General features: G+C 41.5%; 1 protein-coding gene across 3 annotated transcripts in view; it reads left to right on the forward strand.

The window, feature by feature from the left end:
• Positions 1–1,656: 1,656 nt before the first annotated feature.
• The window catches only part of PARVB (parvin, beta), a 40,454-nt gene continuing 23,203 nt past the window's right edge, over positions 1,657–18,907 (forward strand). The window contains exons 1-4 of one of the 3 annotated variants that reach the window (XM_010188072.1): positions 1,657–1,672; positions 5,345–5,434; positions 8,287–8,357; positions 17,055–17,157. In XM_010188072.1, the coding sequence (XP_010186374.1) occupies positions 5,389–5,434; positions 8,287–8,357; positions 17,055–17,157 (220 nt within the window). In that variant the 5' untranslated portion in view covers positions 1,657–1,672; positions 5,345–5,388. Of the gene's footprint in view, positions 1,673–2,734; positions 2,772–5,344; positions 5,435–8,286; positions 8,358–17,054; positions 17,158–18,907 lie in introns of those variants that run through there. The other 2 variants (XM_010188070.1, XM_010188071.1) reach the window with 2 other exon arrangements.

Raw genomic sequence — 18,907 nt, forward strand, 5'->3', positions numbered from 1 at the left:
TGGGAAGAGCAAGGAAACTTGGGAAGCAGTAGATGTAGAGGGCAGGAAAAGAGCTTCCCGTGAAGTTCGTGTTACGTGGTCATCGCACGTTTCCCTTCTGTGTGCTGCTGTGACCAAAGAGGATGAGAAAGTTACTTGAGCACATCATCTGAAATAGAGCCAAGGGTAACAAACCAGTCTAATAGCTTCCAAAGTTAGGGTTTAATCACGAGATGAAAGTACATTATGTAAAAGTTGTGGCCAGGCATTGGTGCAGAGCCAGCTCGGCACTGGTTGAATGCGAAGGAAAGCACCGTATCCAGAAACCCGTGATTAGCGTCACAACAGCTGCTGCTTTCTGCGGGGTGGGATTCATCTTTGCATTCAGAAATAACTAGAGCTAAAATTAAGTAGCATTTACCATCTGGTTTTGTAAGAGACAGAGGCTTGGCGGTCAATTTTTTAATAACAAGGCAGTGAATGGTAAAGACTTAAGAGGTGAACTGTGCTGCTGTTGCTAAAAATTATACTAAAATTATTAAGAGTGAAGGTAGAAAGGAGCAAATTGTTGACATCAGTTTCCCCTTTCTTTATAAAAAGGAGAAAGCGGGAACTTTTCTTCTTTTTTTATAGCGCTCCTGCTGACTTTGAAGGCCATTTTCTGACTTGTGAGAAATCCTTGACAGCTCGGGTGGTGCTTCCAGCTCTCTGCAGCTAATTGCTCCTGTTCTGTGCAGTTTGCGTGTAATCTCCTGCACCGAGACAGCCTGCCTGGCGTACAGATGTGGTGCTGTATAGCATGTGTGTCTGCGATCCGCTCATTATATTAATTTGTTTGAAAGGCCAGCATAGCTTCTGATGTGACTAAATCATGTTGACTGCTGATGCTGCCAGGAGACTGTTAAAACATCGAAAGGCTGCCAGGAACCCTTGCTGCTTTCCTGGGGACCAGTAGAGAAGTGACCTTTTATTAGTGAATTTAAATTTCTGGTGTAGGGCAATACTCAGGGTTTTTGCTGAATGCCTTGGCCACTTGCCTGTGCCTTGTTACATTTGGATTTTGCTGGTGCTGGCCAAAGCGGTTGGGAAGACAAGTGCTGCCTTTTCATTGAGGATCTGCTCAGAGAGGACATCTCCAGCCAGAAGGGAGGGAGGCTGTAGCAGACATCTGGGAGAAATTTGGGCTAATTCTGCCAGATACCTTTACAGAGAATCATCTTGCTGTGCCTGGAGTTACACCTGACTTGTCGTGTGTAAGTTCACAGCTGAGTCATTTAGACAGCTGATAAGTTTCATGTTAAGGCTGTAACCATTTAGCAGAACCTGTGTTGTGGGTCAAGGTGGGGACAAACTCTTTTAAGGGCAGGAGAGTGTTGCCTGGATGCTGGGACTGCTTGTATGAGTTCTGCTGGCATCTCTGAGAGATGCGTCTGCCTTGACATGGTGTGGTGTGCCAGTGAGAACAAACAAACTGGCCCAGGCCCGTAGATACAGGAGAGGTTCTGCTGGAAACCAGTCTGGACTAAGTGATGCTACTCGGGCCGCCCTCAATTTTCTACCCCTTCCTGTCTTCCCCTGCTGCAGGTTTCCTCTGATCAATCTATGAAATGAAATTATCAGGTTTTAGAGAAAGGTGTTTTACACAGATCTCATTTAGAGAGCAAAGAACTAAGCCAACACAACAGGGGAGGATGTTTCCTATGGGGAAGGGAAGTGGAAAAGAAGGGGACCTGTGACTGGGCAGGCAGCGAGCAGGCAAGAAGCAGTATCTCATGTGGGACCTACTACAATGATAACCTGTTGTGCAAGCACAGCTCTGCTCTGCCAGTAAAATGTCTTCTTGCATGGATGACTTGTTTGATGTCAGGATCTGGTATAAATCTTAGAGCAAAGGCACTGTTGCTGATACAAAGTTGAAGAGGTTGGCATTTGGCAATCGATTGATAGCCATAATCTTTTACAGTACCTTTGCGTTTGTGAAAGCATGGGCTGAAAGCCAGTCTTGGCTGTAAATTTGCATTAAAACACCTATTGGGTTCTTCTCAGAAATGTACTTGTTGCTCCATCCTGACTATTATTTTTAAGTGCCTCCACTTGCTCATTTGTGGGCACTGTTTTTTTCCCAGCGTTGTGCCTTGGTTTCCTTTTCCTGCTTCTGTTTCTTTGCTCAGCAGCGATAAGTGAATACTGGGGCCAGTGAGCAGGGAAAAAGCCCTCAGAGTTTGTTCAAGCACAGTGTGAAAGGGTTGTGGGGTGCAGCAGGTGTTGGGAGTACCCTGACAAATTTGTGTTCCTGAGTGCAGTTCCTTCTCTGTGTGCAGGCTGTTGCTCTGCGAACCCGTGTGTTCCTGGGGAAAGCTGTTGGGGTGGCCAGCCTGGCTGTGCTTTGGCCAGAGGGTGGAGATGGCTTTCTCGGGAAGCTCCTTGCAGAGAAAACACCATTTTTGAGGTGCTTGCTCTGAGGGGGCCAGCAGCAGACCCAGGGAGGTGCTTGGACATCTGCAGAAGCAGTGAGGACAGGGAGCGATTCCTGGCTGGGAGTCCATGGCCAAGTGCTGTGTCCTCCCTCCTGGCCCCCACCCCCATGTAGCAGCTGGGACGCTATCTTGGTGCCTCCTCCTGTGTCACGCTGCCCGAATTAACGTAGGTTTGGCAGCTCCGAGGTGGCAGCCCCTTATCCAGTTGCTGCCGCTCCTTCAGCTTTCAGACGGCCCATGCAGTTCATCGGCGACCCGTGTGTGCTGCGGCGGCCGGGATGGCAGGGCTCCTGTGCAAAAGGCGCAAAAAAGGAGGTAGGAAAGATTGTGTTTGTAGCAAGAAGCTCTTCCTAAGCTGTCTGTGTAGGACCTGACATATGGGCTGTCCCTGGGCAGCAGGCTTTGGGAGATTTTCTGCTGGCATAGCCATGATTTGCTGGTAGCTACAGGCAAGATTGATTTGGTCCTGTGGGCAAGTGTAAGGGTTTTATGTGGCTCCTCATCTTGTGAGAGTGGGGGCTTAATACACAAATCCATGTTAACCTTCTTGTTTACTGAACTGTAAATTGCTTGGGAACGAGGTATTTGTGTTAGGAAGAGTGTGATCATTTTTATATAGATAAAAAAAGAGCAAGTCTATAATCTAATCGAACTTTTAGGTATAAAACCAGTGTACCTGCATATAAAAGTATTCTGGCTTGAAATCTATGCAGTATTTTGTTTACACAGCATCCACTGAAGATGGTACCGTGTATTCACTGCCCTGAGGAATTTAGCAGGTCTCTTCTGCATTTGCAGGGCATTAGAAACAGTGATGCCCTGATCTTGTTGAACGCTTGGCATTCCCAGAATTACAGCAATGCTGTAATAATGAAAAAAGTTACATCTTGAAAGAAGTCTGGTACTTGCAAAGAGCATGGTTTAAGTGGAATTTGGGCATCTATAGTCCTAGCAGGGTTTTAAAAACCTTCACCTGTAATGTCCAGTTTCCACACAATTTTTCTTGTGCCTCCTGGCGGCTGTACTCCTCCTGGCATCACAGTGTTGGAGCTGCAAAAACTCTAGTTAGCATACTGCAGACAGGTCTGGGGAAGGCATGCTGTGAGCGCTGTTCTGGTCTGAGGCAAGAGGCCTCTTAGCTCCCTGACTTTTGTTTGGAGAGGTTTCCAAAAAATGAAAATGAATGCAGAAAAGGGATAATTAAAGAGTTTCTTTAATAACGACACTTATTCCCGAGGTGAAATCTCAGCCTGCAAGGCACTGTTTGCAGTTCTGTTCCCTTCCCCTTGCAGAGTGTACACAATACAGACAGCAAACCGTGCTTGCTGCTGGCAGAGCCCATTCCCCGCAGGCTTTGAGCCATGTTAGCTCTGACCAGCCACTCTAATGTGGTTCATAAGCCACAGAGTCTCAAAAATACGGGGCTGGCGTTTGCTGCTTGCAGAACACAAGAAGAGCATTTCATCACTGAAGATTTTAGTAACGCTTGGTATCATGCTGTGAACCACAATTACCTAACATCTTGGAGCCGCAATTAAGAAATGTGGCAACTTGTTTTAAGCACCTTCTTTTCAAGTATCTGTGAGAGCAGGAGTGGGGATTGCAGTGTGTTGTTCTTCCCTCTCCTTCTTGGGGACACTCAGATCACTGTGTTTTCTCCTTCTATCGAGCAGGAGAAAAGCAAGTACTGATACAGGATTTTGTAACCTTTGCAGGGTGCATGCAGATGATTAGCCTGTGGTTTGATTTTCCATCTGGAAAGGGGAATAGTGACTATTCTTGAAGGAAGGGCTTGTTGGGATACTGTGGCTATTAGTTAGCTCTTCCTCTTTTCTCTCCCCAGAGAGAAGAGGTCTGTCTTGCAGACCTTATTTATTTTGAAGTCCTTGCTTTTCCAATAAAAGAGTATGGGACTTGGACCTCTCCCAAGGAGACTGCAATACCACAAGTGCTGCCACAAATGGTCTTAGCCCACGCTAACACATAATGGTTACTGAGTAGATGGGGTTGTTACAGTGTCTTTGTATCCCCAGTTTTGAACTCATGTACTTCAATAGCTTGGCTTATATAAAAAATCATTATCTGAGTTTAGGGGGAGATATACCTTGGAAAGTGTAAAATTGTTACAGTTTTGCTAGTGCTTTTCTTACTGTAAAGCTCTGTGAATATACTAAGCAGTTACTCAGTGGTTTTTTCTCAAGTTCACTTCCTTCCATGTGGCAGGACGTAGGAAAGTAGTTTAATATCCATTTTTTTGATGAAGGCTACTTTACTGACTTTCCAAATGAGAGCTGTAGGTTTAGGATAAGAGCTTGAAATCACAAATTCCAGACATATGTTCACCACATTGTGCTATATCTGTTTTTAGCCAGTGGCAATACTAGAATTAAATAAATTTTCATCTTTTTTTGGTAGGTGTCCCTGGGATTCTCTGGTGCTTTTAATAAGGCCAGTAGCAAGCTGCGGTTCCTGCTGTTCTGCAGCTGGAGAAAGTGGTGAGAAGTGGTGGTTGTGCTATCAGAAAAGGAGTTTGTTTTTACAGTTTGCTGTCTGGTTGAGATCTGGGCAGTCCTGCAGACAAAACTCATGCCCCTTCCTTCTGGAGAAACGAGCACTCTGAGGTTGTTCTTACCACAGAATTGTGTTTCTTGCAAAATATTTCCAGCCAGTAGTGTGGTGGCTCAGTTTAATAAGAACCTATAAAAGGATGTTACTTTGGTTTTATTTTCCACTGTGGTTGCAGTTCTCAATTCCATAAACTGTAGGCCCATTTTGAAATGGTTCTACCAGATGTTTTCTCTTATTATGAATACCCACTTCAGTCCCTACATATCTGCAAACTTTGCATTTATTCCCGTCTTTCTTTCTGTTTTTTCCCCTCTCTTAAGTGAGTGACCTCCAAGAAGAAGGTAAAAATGCTATCAATGCACCAATGAACCCAAGCGCCGTGGACATCCACCCAGAAGACACACTACTGGGTAAAGTACTCAAGCTGCAGACCTCAACTAAGCAATTATTCGTGAAAGTGGCTTCTGTGACCCCTATATCCATTGCTTTACTGTTGAGTGTAGATTGCTCAGTTGAAACTGAGAGAATTGAGCATGAGAATTGAGAACTGTTGCTCATCATGTGTAGACTAGAAAATAGAAGGGCTAAAATGGAATTTGAAAAGCAGTGCCAGCTATGCAGGTGCACTTAAACTAGGTAGTTTATAGGAACATCGACTTGCTGAATGGATTGGCAGAGAACTTGAGTTCATCTGTGGTCACCCTGAAAGCAAACAGAAAACCAAGATTTGCAAAGAATTAGATGGAAAATACTGCTGAATTTGTCTGCTTAAGAGTTATTTTGATTCCATTAACCTGCTGGCCAAATGGATCTTAGTCTTTATTTGTCCTCATAGATATCCTTCTTTGGTAAGGAAGTGGTATCTTCTCTCTCTCTCTCTCACCGTATATATATGGATAGATGGGGAACTGAAGTGCAAAAGGACCAACCCACAGAAAGTCTGTAGCCGAAGTGTGTGTCGTGGTTCCTGTGGAACCCTTAGACTGCCTCGTCTCAGCATAAATCCTGCACTGTTAACTGGTGGATGCTGTGTTCTTCCTTGAGTTGGTGCTGCCACTTTGCAAATGATAATACAGCAAAATGGAACATGATAATGAGCATTTGGGCTGGTGAAAATAGTAATTAAATGTGATTAGGATAGAAGTACATAAACCAAGGAATGCTTTATAAAAAAAAGATTAATATTTAAATTCCTGTTCTCTCCATTCCCTGCCCTCTCCGAGTCCCTACAAGAGCAACAGCATAATTTAATAGAAAAAAAGTGTTTAAAACTTGTTGAAATAAAGCACTTTCTTTTTTCCTGGCTATATGTCTCTTAATCTATGGAATCAGCTTAAGCAAGCTGTCATGGAGACAAATAGTAAAACAGGAAATTAAAACCAAAAAAGTGTTAGTCATTTAGATTTTCTGATTAGAAGAGTAGTAGGAAATGCAAACTGCTGTTGTTCTGAGGCTTGGGCAGAGTGTTGATTGCTCTGTATATGTACGAATCAAGAGCGTCTCCAGTGATTTCTTCCAGGTACCATTAAAGGTGCGTGTGACTTTAAAAGATGCAGGACCACTCCTGATGGCCTGCCATGCAAAGACATGACCACTGGTGAACCTTAAGCAAAGTTCTGTGGTGAATTGTATACTGTTATGGGTCAAAGCTTGTTCAGGGTTAGCGGTATTTTGGGTGTGTAGTGGGTGTCACTTCCTTACAACTAGACTGCCTGACTCATCCCAAGGAGAATAAGGAAGTAAAGGAACAGGGGAAAAAAAGCAGCAAAAGAATTAATGGTTTTTTGTAGGTATGTAGAAATTTGTCAAGTACATTCAGATAGCAGGGTCCTATTTTTTTTTAATGAAAGTTAGGAACCCTGGAAAATACTGAGTCCAGATGTCTGGGTGAAGCCTAAGGCAACCCAGCTAGATAGTACTTGTGTTCAGGATGTGTAAGTGTCGTGTGTCCCATCTGACAGCAGAGAAGTCAAGCCCTGCAATAGGAAGTAACTGCAGGCTGGTCACTGTTGGAAAGGATTCCTCTACGCAGCGTGGGAATGGCCTGACCAGCAGTCATACCAAAGCCCCTCCTTTGTTGTGGTGCTGGAAGGAACTGGGAAGTCGGTAGGAAAATATTACTCTGTATGGCATGTCTAGACTGAGCTAAAGAATAATCCATGAGGTCTATAAATAATTATTTTAGCTGAAGAGATGTGAATCCCCTCATGAAGCTGTGACACTGTGACCCATCCTTGTGTTCCTGTTATGTAGCAGCCAGGATTTGCTCTCCACTTAAAGAAACAGACCTAACCTAGATCACAGCTACTACTTTGCCACTAAAGGAAGAAAAATGAAGTGTGCAGGAAGAGATCTGCTACTTGAAAGAAAGTGCCAGAATTTGAAATACGAGACTTGCTCCAGCTGCTTCCTAAATACTGGTATCCATATCCACAGTAACATATACACATGTATGTGATGCATGTGTTTGTATGTGCTGTTGTGAAGATAATTCTGCCAAAAGTTTGGTTGTTAGCTTACTGAGCTCAAGTTGATTCTGCTACCAACCTTTCTGTGTCAAGTCATCCCTTCTGAAGATTAATCTTGATGTTCGTGCCTCATGTGGTTGTCCTGCTGACTATTGGAGAGCATTTCTCACATCACCACCCCACAGCAGCAGCAGAAAGAGAAGACTGTACTCCTGAGAAATCTATTTCATTTTCCGTACAACAGATTGGGATATGTTCATTCTCCAGCTTAACCAGAGGTTAAGGAGTTCAGGCATTTAGGGCCACATGCGTGACCAAGTTTCAGGGAACCAGAGAGTGGTGACACACACTGGCAGGCTGAGTCGCAGCAGTTGCACTGAGTTCAGTGCCATAAGCTTGCTGTACTCTTCAAGGTGGTGTAATTTGGTGTTTTCAAATGGAAATTAAATACAAATTGAGGAGAGGAAGAAAAGTAGTTGCCTGCACTTTTTGACATGTTAATATTAACATGCACCACAGGGTATAGAGGACAGTGACCTTCTTGATGTATTCTGCAGAGTCTGAGTTGGCGAAGGTCAGTGGAAAAAAATCTTATTTTAGGGAAGTTAGGGCTGTGTTATCTTTCTGTGCGTCTCTAAAAATCCCCAACATTTTGATCATTGGATATTCCCTTGCTAAGATCTTGCATCTCTTGATCAGCTGACAGGCCACTTCATGATTATGAATTGTTGCAGTATTTCAGCAGTGTACATTTGAAGCAGATCTAACTAAAGTCTCCCATTTTACTTGGACAGAGGAGAACGAGGAACGCACTATGATTGACCCTAACTCAAAAGAAGACCCCAAGTTCAAGGAACTGATCAAGGTAGGAAATCACTGTTTTGTCCTTCTTCAATTTAACTAGCCAGCTGCAGTCATTTACAAGTTGGTGACCAAGAATAATACAGTTGAGGAATACATCTTGTTCCTGAAGTATATCTGTGGAAACTGAGATCAACAAGGTAAGGCTAAAAGCAATGAGAGGAGCAAGAAAAGATTGAATGCCAAAGTACTCATGGTAGTTATGAAGCTCCATTGTCCATTTATATCCCTCTGGTTATCACAGGAAGGATCAGTGCTTTGCATGAATCTGCCTGCATGTAAACTTAGGATCCTTCTGTCTATGAAATCAGGGAAGGAGCTTTGGAAAGCATTAGTGAGATTTCAGGAGAGAAGAAGAATAGGACTGAAATGTCCAAGGGCATGGTAGAGGACAAGGAGGAGACCTCTGGTGTTATATGAAAGATAGAAATGAGATATTTCTTGCTCTGTATTCTGTTTTTCTATTTTGTTTTGTTTTAAAAGAAGAGAAGTCCTCAGTTTTCCTGGGTGCTAGGGCAAAGCCCAGATAGTCCTGAATCTGTATTGTCACTGGAAACACCTGTCCAAGGTGTTGATAATGGTGTTCCCAGCTGTGCTGATGTGAGACGTGGCTTTCTGCCTAAGCAGTGCTGATGAGGGAGGATTTGCTCTTGAGGGATTAGTGTTTAGGAGAACCTTTTCTATGCAGTAAGTCATTGAGGTTAACTGTGAAAGCTTGAGCAGAGAGGGAAGGGCTGACAATTCTGAACAAATGTGATCTCTTTCCAAAAAGCATTTGTGCTTGTGTTATACTTCCTGCTACACTTCCTCTTTATTATTTAAAAATTATTTTTAATTTTTTTTTTTGTTAGAAACAACAATGCCGCTGTAGCTGGGTGAGTCTGAACACTTTGGATAGTGTATATCATTTCCAGATAAGGGGGTTGAGCTGTTGCACATTCCTGTCAGGACACCTTGTGCACCTGGCTGCACACACGTGCTTCACAGAATGCCTCAGCAAACTGCTCACCTGGTGCATCTTTAAAACAAGCCCAGTGAGCTGTTATTAACACTGTCATAACAAGTTTAGGGTTACAAAACCACATCAGAGTTTAGCAAGGAGTTGTGCTCAGATTTCTTTGTTATTCTAATTCACCTGGAATATGTTGTGGTTTTAAATTAAGTACATTTGCACATTCTTTCTTTGTTAGTATCTAAAGCCATTAATTCTATCAAAACGTACAGTGATCTTGCACCACTCTTTCAAAACTGTACTGTGGCTTCTTTGCTAGTGGAGCAGTGATATTATCATGAATAATTCAGCTGAACAAGAGTTATGGCAGTGAAGGAACCAGATGCACTTTGGAATGCAGGAGAGTTGAGATCAGAATTGCTTTTAAATTGGGAATTTTGCTGTTGAATTTAATATGAGTTGGTGAGACTTCCCTGGTTGTCATAGTCTAGCAAGGTTATAGTTTCCAGTTTAAAAACCTGAAAACTGTCAGGAGAAATGAAAATCAGGGATAAAACAGCACTAGAGGACGTACCTGAGTGCATGGAGCACATTGCAGAATCAAACTGTGATTTGCTACTCCAGTTTACACTTGCATGAAGAAAGAGCAGTGTATTAGCAACTGAACTAGAGCAGCTGGTGCAGGGAAGAGCATGTAACTGGAGATTGTTTCCTTGGGATCATCCTCAAAGGAGAGATGTGTCCTGTGGAGTGCCTGCTTGAAAATTATGTAGTTTAGGTAATTGCTAGTCATTTGCATACTTCTCAGCAGTTGAGAATTTTTATAGAGATTCAGCTAGAGAAATATTTAACACTATGCTGGTGTGAATCTGTAAGGCACAGGGAGAGGTTTGAATTATGTTGACAAAACCTATTTTATGCTACAGAGTTTGGATAATGCAATAAAATGAAAAATTTATTCCTTGTTTTCTGTTCTCCAGTGGTTTAATGACATTTTCCAAGAGCCCCAGTGCTGGATGAGAATCAGCTGTACTAAGTGCTATGCAGCAGCAGCCAGCAAAAAAGACTGCCTGTCCCACAGAGCTTGAAATGAAAGATCTCCATGGAATAGCAAGGAGCGAGGAGTTGAATAGATGGAGGCTTTTATAGTTCAGAGTGGTCGTCTCTCTTTTCCCCTCAGAGAGGAATGTGTCAATAGCAGCAACAGAGCCTCATGCCTTTTGAAATTTGGCAGTATGACTTAGTTTCAGTGGTGCCAGCCCAAATCTCTTTCAACACCCCAGTCAGTCATGCCAATGGTTTGCCATCGCAGAGTTTGAGTGTTTCTGTTCTGTCAGTCACATGCAGTTGGGTAAATGGATCTCAGTGAAAAGCAGCAGCAGAGACATCTGTTGCTGACTCTGCTTTGATACCTCTTTGTTTCCATGAAATGTTGTTTTAATTTCTGCTAGCCTCATGCTATAGGAATTACGTGCATAGTGGATTGATCAGTGCAAGCTCGTGTGAGCGTTTGGAAGTGGTTTTGACAGAGCCATTGTAACTCTGGAGAGACAGAGAGACATTGGAGAGACATTGCTAAAAGAGCACAAGAGCGAAAAAACCCAACAAAGAGCCTTATTCCTCAGTCTTATTAAAGCAAATATACAGTGAATCCCCTTGTTGAAGGCAGCTTAGATGGAGATGCTGAAATACATGCTTTAAATCCTCTTGCACATATGAAAACCATCCGGAACTAGAATTATGCCTCAAAGTGTTGTTTGTTATCATCATTGATGGTATTCTAAAAATAATTGGCCACAGTTTGTCGATATGAGGTAATCAAGTACGTTCCCTCTGTGGTCTGCAGCCTTTTTTTCATCACTTTTTTTGCCCTGTGTATAATCAAACGCAGTTTTGTACATGGCTGCACAGACACAAAGCTGAAAATTCAGATCAGAGAAAGAGATGAGTTGTGCTTTTGTTTATATATATGTATAAATAATTTATTTACAAGATACCCTATTTCAGGTGGCTGAATTGTGTGAGTTTCTTTTATTTATTGCCCAATGTTTGCCAAATGACAAGTGCACAAATAAATTAAAGTAAGCATTTGAACTTTAAGTTTGGGCTGTTTTGTGATTGGATGCAGAAATGTCCTGTGATATATTGTTTCTTCTTGTTTACTTCAGATATTTGTGATGAACAAGTAGGGTTTTTAGTCTGCATGTCATTATAAATCTGTTTAAAATACAGTTTCCATTAATATCTAAAGTACCTTTAGTGATCCATGTCACTAATTCTAAAGAATGTTTGAGGCTTCTAGCTCTCTCTTGAATACCTGAAAAGGAGGCTGATATATATGTGGTTTCCTTGTTGTTCGTGCGTGTTTCTTTGTGTATTGGGTGTAAAGGTGGAAGGAATATTTTTTTCCCCCTTCTGGTTCAGATATGGCTGAAGGGTGAAAGTTTCAAATGCCTCATTGCTGGTTGTCATCCTAGACATAATGGGAGTTAATAGGTGGTAGGAATTGTGTCAGAGTCTGCGAAAAGATATTTTAACATTTCACATAAGTGGCAGGTTTCCTAGGGTATTCTCATGTATTTCAGTCGGAAAAGTATGAAGAGCTTCTACCGATTGAATCCAAAATTTTAGAACAGCAGCTTGAAAGAATTGGGTCCTGTCTGAAAATGCCTTACCTTGACAAAATACAGCAGGTTGCAATTGCAAGATGCTTTCCCTCCCTGCAAAGATCTTTGAAGAGCAGCTGGTATTGTAACAACTTTTGGCCTTTAAAAGTCTCATCTAAACTTAATATGGATGCAAACACTGCTGCTCTAGATACTGCCTGAAATTAGTAAATATTCCCATTTGTAGTAATTCATTCACTGTCCTAGACATGATTACCTTTCCTGTGTCTAATTTTATGGCTTTTTAAAATTCACTGTGGTGAAGAGGAAACCAAAATGAAGCCACTGCCCTTTTGGTAAGGTTTCATGTGTGATCAGATGAAACTGTGCTTCCTCAATGCTTCTGTGGTCTGCTCTGAAAACAAGAAGCCTTCTCTATGTTTACAGGCTGCCAGTGCTTTGTGCTTAGTCGATGCTTTCCAGGCTTGAATATGAACTTTTAGTACTAGTTTCCATGCTCAATCCTGAAGTCGGTTAAGCTTTCATACTTTTGATCTCTGCTTCCTAATTCTCCCAAAAGTCAAAGGGAAAAAGGTCATTGAAATCAGGGTTTTCTTTCGTTGCTGTTTTTGGTGACTGGGCTTCCTGTTTTCCTGTTGTGCCAGATGTGTTCATGTATTTTGTCTTGTTTTTCATTTTGTTCATTGCTGCATAGTAGTGACTGTGGGGTCCTTATGCCCTTGAACTTTGCAGATTCTGAATGTGCCTCACTGCCATGGGAGCAGCCAGCCTGCAGAACAGGAAACTAGAAATGAGCTAGAAAAACAAATCAACCAGCCAGACTAATTTTTCCTTCTAGATTTCTAGCTCTCTTTTCCTCCAGCTGTGTGCCTCATGGCAAATTTCAGTTTTCAGCCCAGTGTTAGTAATGCAACATGGCTCATTTAACCAGATGTATGCATTTGTCCTAAAATCGATACAATAAATGGATGTGTCAGAATTTAAAGCACTGCTGGAAATTTTACAACTACAGACGCATGTGTCAGAGCATTTGACTCAGTTCAGAGATGTCTTGTATGAGTGTGGATGTGCATGAAAGGGCACAGGCATGGTTTTGAGGACATGGGGATATTGTGTTAAAAGTTTTAAAGTTAATCCCAAATACTGGAGAAAACTTAATAGAAAAGCAGCTTTTTATGAAGGCATGACAGTTTAAGTGTCCTAACAAACATTTCCGTGTACCTGCATGCATGTGGGTCTCCAAGTGCCAAAAAAGATGGCATTAAAAATGATTAGCTATATGTGGGATCTTGTGGTGTCTTCACCAGACAGTGTGTGTAAGGAGAGGCACAGTGTTAGGGCTGATGCTGGGAGAACAGGCTTGAAAGTAAAGCACTTTCCTCAGTCCTGCAATGTTCCTCGTTATTTAATGCAGCAAATTTAGCCCTGACTTAAAAAGCAGTATTGAACTGCAGTAGTATGGAGTGCAGATACAGAAACGAAGGAATAAGTAGAGGAGTGTGAGACCAGACAGATCGAAGTTAAGGGTATTTTCATGCACAGGAAAAGCTCTCTGTCTGCACCTTCTGTCTGCTTCACACCACGTACTCTGTGCCTGTATCAAGCTGTTTAAATTTTTAGACATTCAAGTTATTGAATATTTTTTGCTTCTGTCTTTGCATGAAGGAGCGACTACGAAGAACTGGGGAGCTGACTTTTTGTAAACAGAGTGACAGAAAGTGTTTCTGCACATTAGTCATTTCAATAAGCAATATGGTGATTATTTCCCTTGTAAAAGTTAAAAATCTGTGCAGAAACATTTTCCAGGCTCCTGATTAAGACATAACCAGGAAATCAAGAGGTAGGCTTAGCAGATTTTTGGCGTTTGTTTGTTTGTTTTTAATTACAGCACTTGTCAGTCTTCAAGGGCTGTTGAAAAAAAAAACCTTGATTTTTTTTCTTAAATATAAATTGCAGATTCATTTTCTCAAGAAGAACTGGAGTTCTAGTCTGAACACTAAAGAATTTAGAATGTTCTTTGGGATATTTTTCTTTCATTCAGGTGCTGAACTATTAACATAAGAAAATAACTATGGCTAGACTTTGTTTAATTTCTATCTCTTTTATGTACTTTTTTGCCGAAAGTTTCTCAGTGCTAAATTTCCCTGAAACATTTAAGTATTTCCCTTTTTTAAACACCCTGTACCCAAAGCTGCTTTGTGATTCCTATGTACCTACACTCTTGAAAATGGTATATTTGCTCCTACATTAGAAGGTGTTTTCAGACTTTTTTTTTTGATTCCTTGGCATTTTCTGGATTCTGAGTTCAATACCATTCAGCACAGGAAGTACAAAAGAAAATGTTAATTAGGTTTCAAACAGTTCGACATCCTGAGTCTTTCTTTAAGAAAACTTCTGGGAAATCTGGTCTCTATCTATAGGGACTGTAATGGGATCTAATTATCAAATGATAATCTGAGATGAACTTCAGATGATTTTTGAAAGTCTGCTCTGTAAATCTCATTGACAACCCAAATCTTCTATGACTTTGATGTCTTAAGTTGATTTTCTGTTGATGTCTACGTGTGTCAAACTTGTATCGTTTTGAAATTGGACAGTTGCCTTATTGACAGGCTTCAAAAAGCTCCTTCTAGATGATCTGGGACAAGAAAGTATCTCGTTATTTAGGAGTCACTTTTCTGTATAACAGATGAACAGTTTTCAAGGCCAAAGATGGTATCCCTCTTCTCACTGTCTTCCAGCTGTGTAATCCTTTGTTAATATGTCTAATGTCCCTCTCCAGCCCTTTACCATAAATGTCCTTCTGTCCCCTCAAAAAACTTGAAAGAGACAAGAAGAGCTGACTGGACTTTTCTCTCCAAATGTGGTCGTGATTTCCCACTTGCAAGGCAGAGCTCTGCAGTTTTATTTAGGCTGCACCTTCTTGTGTTCAGCTTTTGCTGGCTGTAATCTCTGATGAACTAATTGTGGTTGGGGTTTTCAATGGCAATCAAAAAGTTTGGTGCCCTGTGTCTGAAGTGTATGAAAATCCAACTTTAAATCTAGAGGTGAAAGACTGAGCAGGCAGAATTTACCTGGTCCAGAGGTTGCTGAAGAGGTATCCTGAGTGCTGCCAGAGGATACACAGGAAGGGCAGCTCTCTTGACATTTTTCTCACTGCCCATGTGTGATACAGGTACCAGGCAGTTCTCAATTTTTTGGCAGTGCAAGCCATGAAGGTGCTGCAGCAGGTGAGCATGAGGCAGGGGAAGGAGAGGGAAAAACTCTGTGATCCTTCTGCCCAGCAAATGGCTTGAGGTGGGTGTAGGAGTGTGGAACTTGGCTGTGGGTGTTGAAATGATGATGGCAGCTGTAGCTGCACAACAGAGACCATCTGATAGAGGGAACGGCCCAAGTGTAGATGAGGCTTCTGCAAGGTCACAGGGGAGCATGGGGCAGTAATACTTGTACAGAGCACGTCCTTGTATATCCACATCTGTTTTCAAACGTCACCTCTACCTTCCTTTTTACCTGCTCTAGAGAAGACTGCTTTTGATACAAGTTGCTGATACTGACTAGTAAATAACTTATTAGAAAAACTTATTTTGAAAAAAAGCTCTTTAGAGGAGTAATTTTTATTTTTCAGATTTTTCATCTCTCTGGGCAGCTTGGGGGGCAAAATTATTTATGTATGTGAACCTTGGTGCCGATCCTTGCTTTCCATGAATTGTCTGGTTGTCACATCACCCAGCTACAGTTTGCTACTTACACTATGTTTAGAGCTGAGTTTCAGTCCAGCATATTTCCAGTTTGCTTTGAAAGTACCACAGATACATATTAGAGGTACGTGACACGTTAGTATGTCATGTTTGGGTTGTAAACTTCTTTATGGACACAAAGTCTAGGAAAATTTCATTGAGGTTGGTAGATTCAATGAACCTCCATAGCTAGACTGAATTATTTAAATAACATATTCAGATCTTTGTGTTTCCTTGAATCGACAACGTGGGTGTTTTCCAGTGCAAGCCTGTCTATTTTGTTTATTTGCTTTGTGTTTCACAACCTCTTGAATATTAAAAACTCAGAAATGTCTTAGCCATCATGACTGCCAAGAAGAGGCAGAAGTATGGGATCTAATCATAAAGTGAATGAAAAGAATCCAGAATTTTATATGAAGCAAATTTAAAAATGCAGAATTTTACACAATGAGGCTCATTTCTTTAGGTAACTCCAGTTACTGGATTTTACTTGTCTATGATTGGCAATACTCTCCTCCCCATATAGAATCCAGGATTTAGCAGGATTTAACTTTATATCTCTTTCCATGGAAATATATTATTTTTGTGAAAGTAATTTAATTTTCCAAATAATAAATTGGAGGAAAACACTACTGCCAGCTTCAAACAGTCAAGGCTGTTTTTCCCGTAACTCTTTGGAAATTATTTTCTTTGGCACCTGGAAAACTTAACTCAGTTCCTTTTCTTTTTAAAGGTTCTTTATGTTGATTCCTGTTTTGCAGGTTGAATGACTTTATAGTTACAGTAGTTAGGACATGGGGACTGTTATATGTGTTGTAGAATGGTGATCAGGCCCAGTGGACCAACATTTTTAATTCCAGACTTCTGTGTTCTGCAATACCTTAAGATAAAATAATAGTAAAGATAAAATAAGCCTTGTCCTGTTGCTAATGGCAGAGATCTAGCTAGTGGGTTTGTTTAGCTTCTGTTAGTAGGACCATTTACTCTTTCCTCACTGAAACTCTTATTTCTGGTGCAGCACTCACATCCATTTAGGGTAGAGATCATGGTGGGAGTGTGGGACTATTGTCACCTACTGTTCACATAAAAAGGGTAAGACGTGAGTTTTGGGACCTGGAGAACATAGATACTAGCAAAGTTGCTATTTGCTTTAGAATTAGTTCAATAAGGAGATATTTTAAATGAGGAAAAAAAGGGCACTGAAATTGCCATACTGCAAGACCTGAATTAAAAACAGTAAGAGCAAAACCATCTCTTTGTTATTTCTCTGTAACTTGGAAATATGGTTACTCTTGCTCTGTTTTATATTCCTGATTACTGCCTTGAATGGAAGGAACATTTTTCAGTGGGTTTTAGACATTTGCCTTCTTTTTCTGTACTTCCAGGTTCTGATTGACTGGATTAATGATGTGCTGGTGGAGGAGAGAATAATTGTCAAGCAGCTTGAAGAGGACCTTTACGATGGGCAAGTGCTCCAAAAGCTGCTTGGTGAGTTCATATAAGAGAAGAATGCCCCAAAGACTGGAAGGGGGCCAAAGTTAATCTCTTCCAGAGCTGCAGATAACAGCAAGTTTGTGCAGTAACTTGCCATCTCACCAGGGATACAGTTTGTTTCACTGATAGCTACAGTGTCAGCTTCTCCATCTGTTCTTCTCAGGCTGTCTGCTGAAATGTGAGGAAATCCAGATGATTCCTAGGTATCTGTTTCATGGACTAAAACTCGTTCAGGCAGCTGAAATATGTGGCAGAAAAAGGGTGAAGAGGTTCATGTTAACAGTGGGAGACCAAGCAGAAGCCATGTGGTCCAAAATTTTTTCTGTGCAGTTTGCTTCTGATAGCTTTTTGTGCTGAGAGCTTTTTTGAGGTTCTGATAGAATTACTTTTAGGGGAGTAAATGAGAAAAAGAGAATGCACGACAGCAGGCATAATGTACATTGTGTACATTACTGTATTATACAGTACTCATAATGTGCATTTGTGTGTGAATGATTCATGAAAGGATATACTGAGTTAAGCAATTGTGATTTTGTAACCCTCTTACATCTTTGCAATGTGTATGTGCATGCAAGGCGCACGATGGAGAAAAATTGCAAACGATGATGCAGTGATTTATGGGAGTGCTTTCAGCAAAGAGACTTGCAGCTTCAAGTGCCATTGTAAATCCACGCTGTTTCTTGGAGACAGGTGGTCAGACAGCTCTCAGTTTACTTATGACATGTTTTCGAGAGTGGGCTGGGATGTGGGATGTGTCTGTCAGAGTGGGGCAAGAGGACTTAGTGGTGCTAATTCCACTGGTGCTAACGGATGCTGCTTACTGAATTTTCTGCATATGCCCCTTAAATAATAGACCTGCAGCATTTTGCTGAGCATTCAAGCTTTTAAAGTGGTTAATGACAATTACTTTGTGTGCAATTAAAACTCTTTAAAATAACTTGAGGAATAAAACAAGAGTACATTTGACACTACTTGATTAGACTACAGCTGAGGCCCTCCAGACGGGGTGGGGAACAGGGGTGTAGAGTTAGTTTTAGCTGGGGAGTATTTGTGTGAATACAGTTGTACTTCTTAACATACAGACACTGCTGTTTCAGCAGGTGGTAGCACATTTCCCTATAGCCATTTGTCATAGGTATTTCTGGTTTCTTATGTCCCCCTTGGAGGCCATTGTTCCACTCTGAGGCCCACAGACATTTAGGCAGTGCTTAGTTGTACATACGCATGTAGATTATGTAGCTTAGCTGGACTTAGCGTATCTTACAGGAGGAAAGGTGGGCATGTACTTCTTGCAGCCTGAGACTTGAACTGGACTGTTTTTTCCTCATTTTCCTCGTATTGGGCTTCTGACGAGAGCAAATGGTTCTTCCCTGACCTGAAGCTATAACTCTGTGCCAGTCTTGTCTTGTCACAACGTGAGTCCTTCAGCAGTGTCTTGGTTTATTCAGTAAGACTTACATTATTGAATCTATTGGTCTTTGTGCTGTCTCACTGATGCAAGGGGCAAAGCACATCATGCTTGTGGTGCTTCTGATGCTTGAGGCCTCAGGATTGAGTTTGCTCTCTGTTGTGCAAGTCTTGTGCCTGCGTAAAAGGCTAACAAAGTAGGGTTGTTAAACTTCAAGTAGTAGTTATCATTTCTTGTGTGTGAGAGATGTTTCAAGAAGATCTGTCTTGATAGGCAGACATAAAAAAAAAGGATGAAAGACAACAGCTTGTCAGTGGGCTTCTTTTGAAGCAGTTT

The sequence above is a fragment of the Mesitornis unicolor genome, unplaced genomic scaffold, assembly GCF_000695765.1.
Source record: "Mesitornis unicolor isolate BGI_N332 unplaced genomic scaffold, ASM69576v1 scaffold50317, whole genome shotgun sequence".
NCBI classification, from domain to species: Eukaryota; Metazoa; Chordata; class Aves; order Mesitornithiformes; family Mesitornithidae; genus Mesitornis; species Mesitornis unicolor.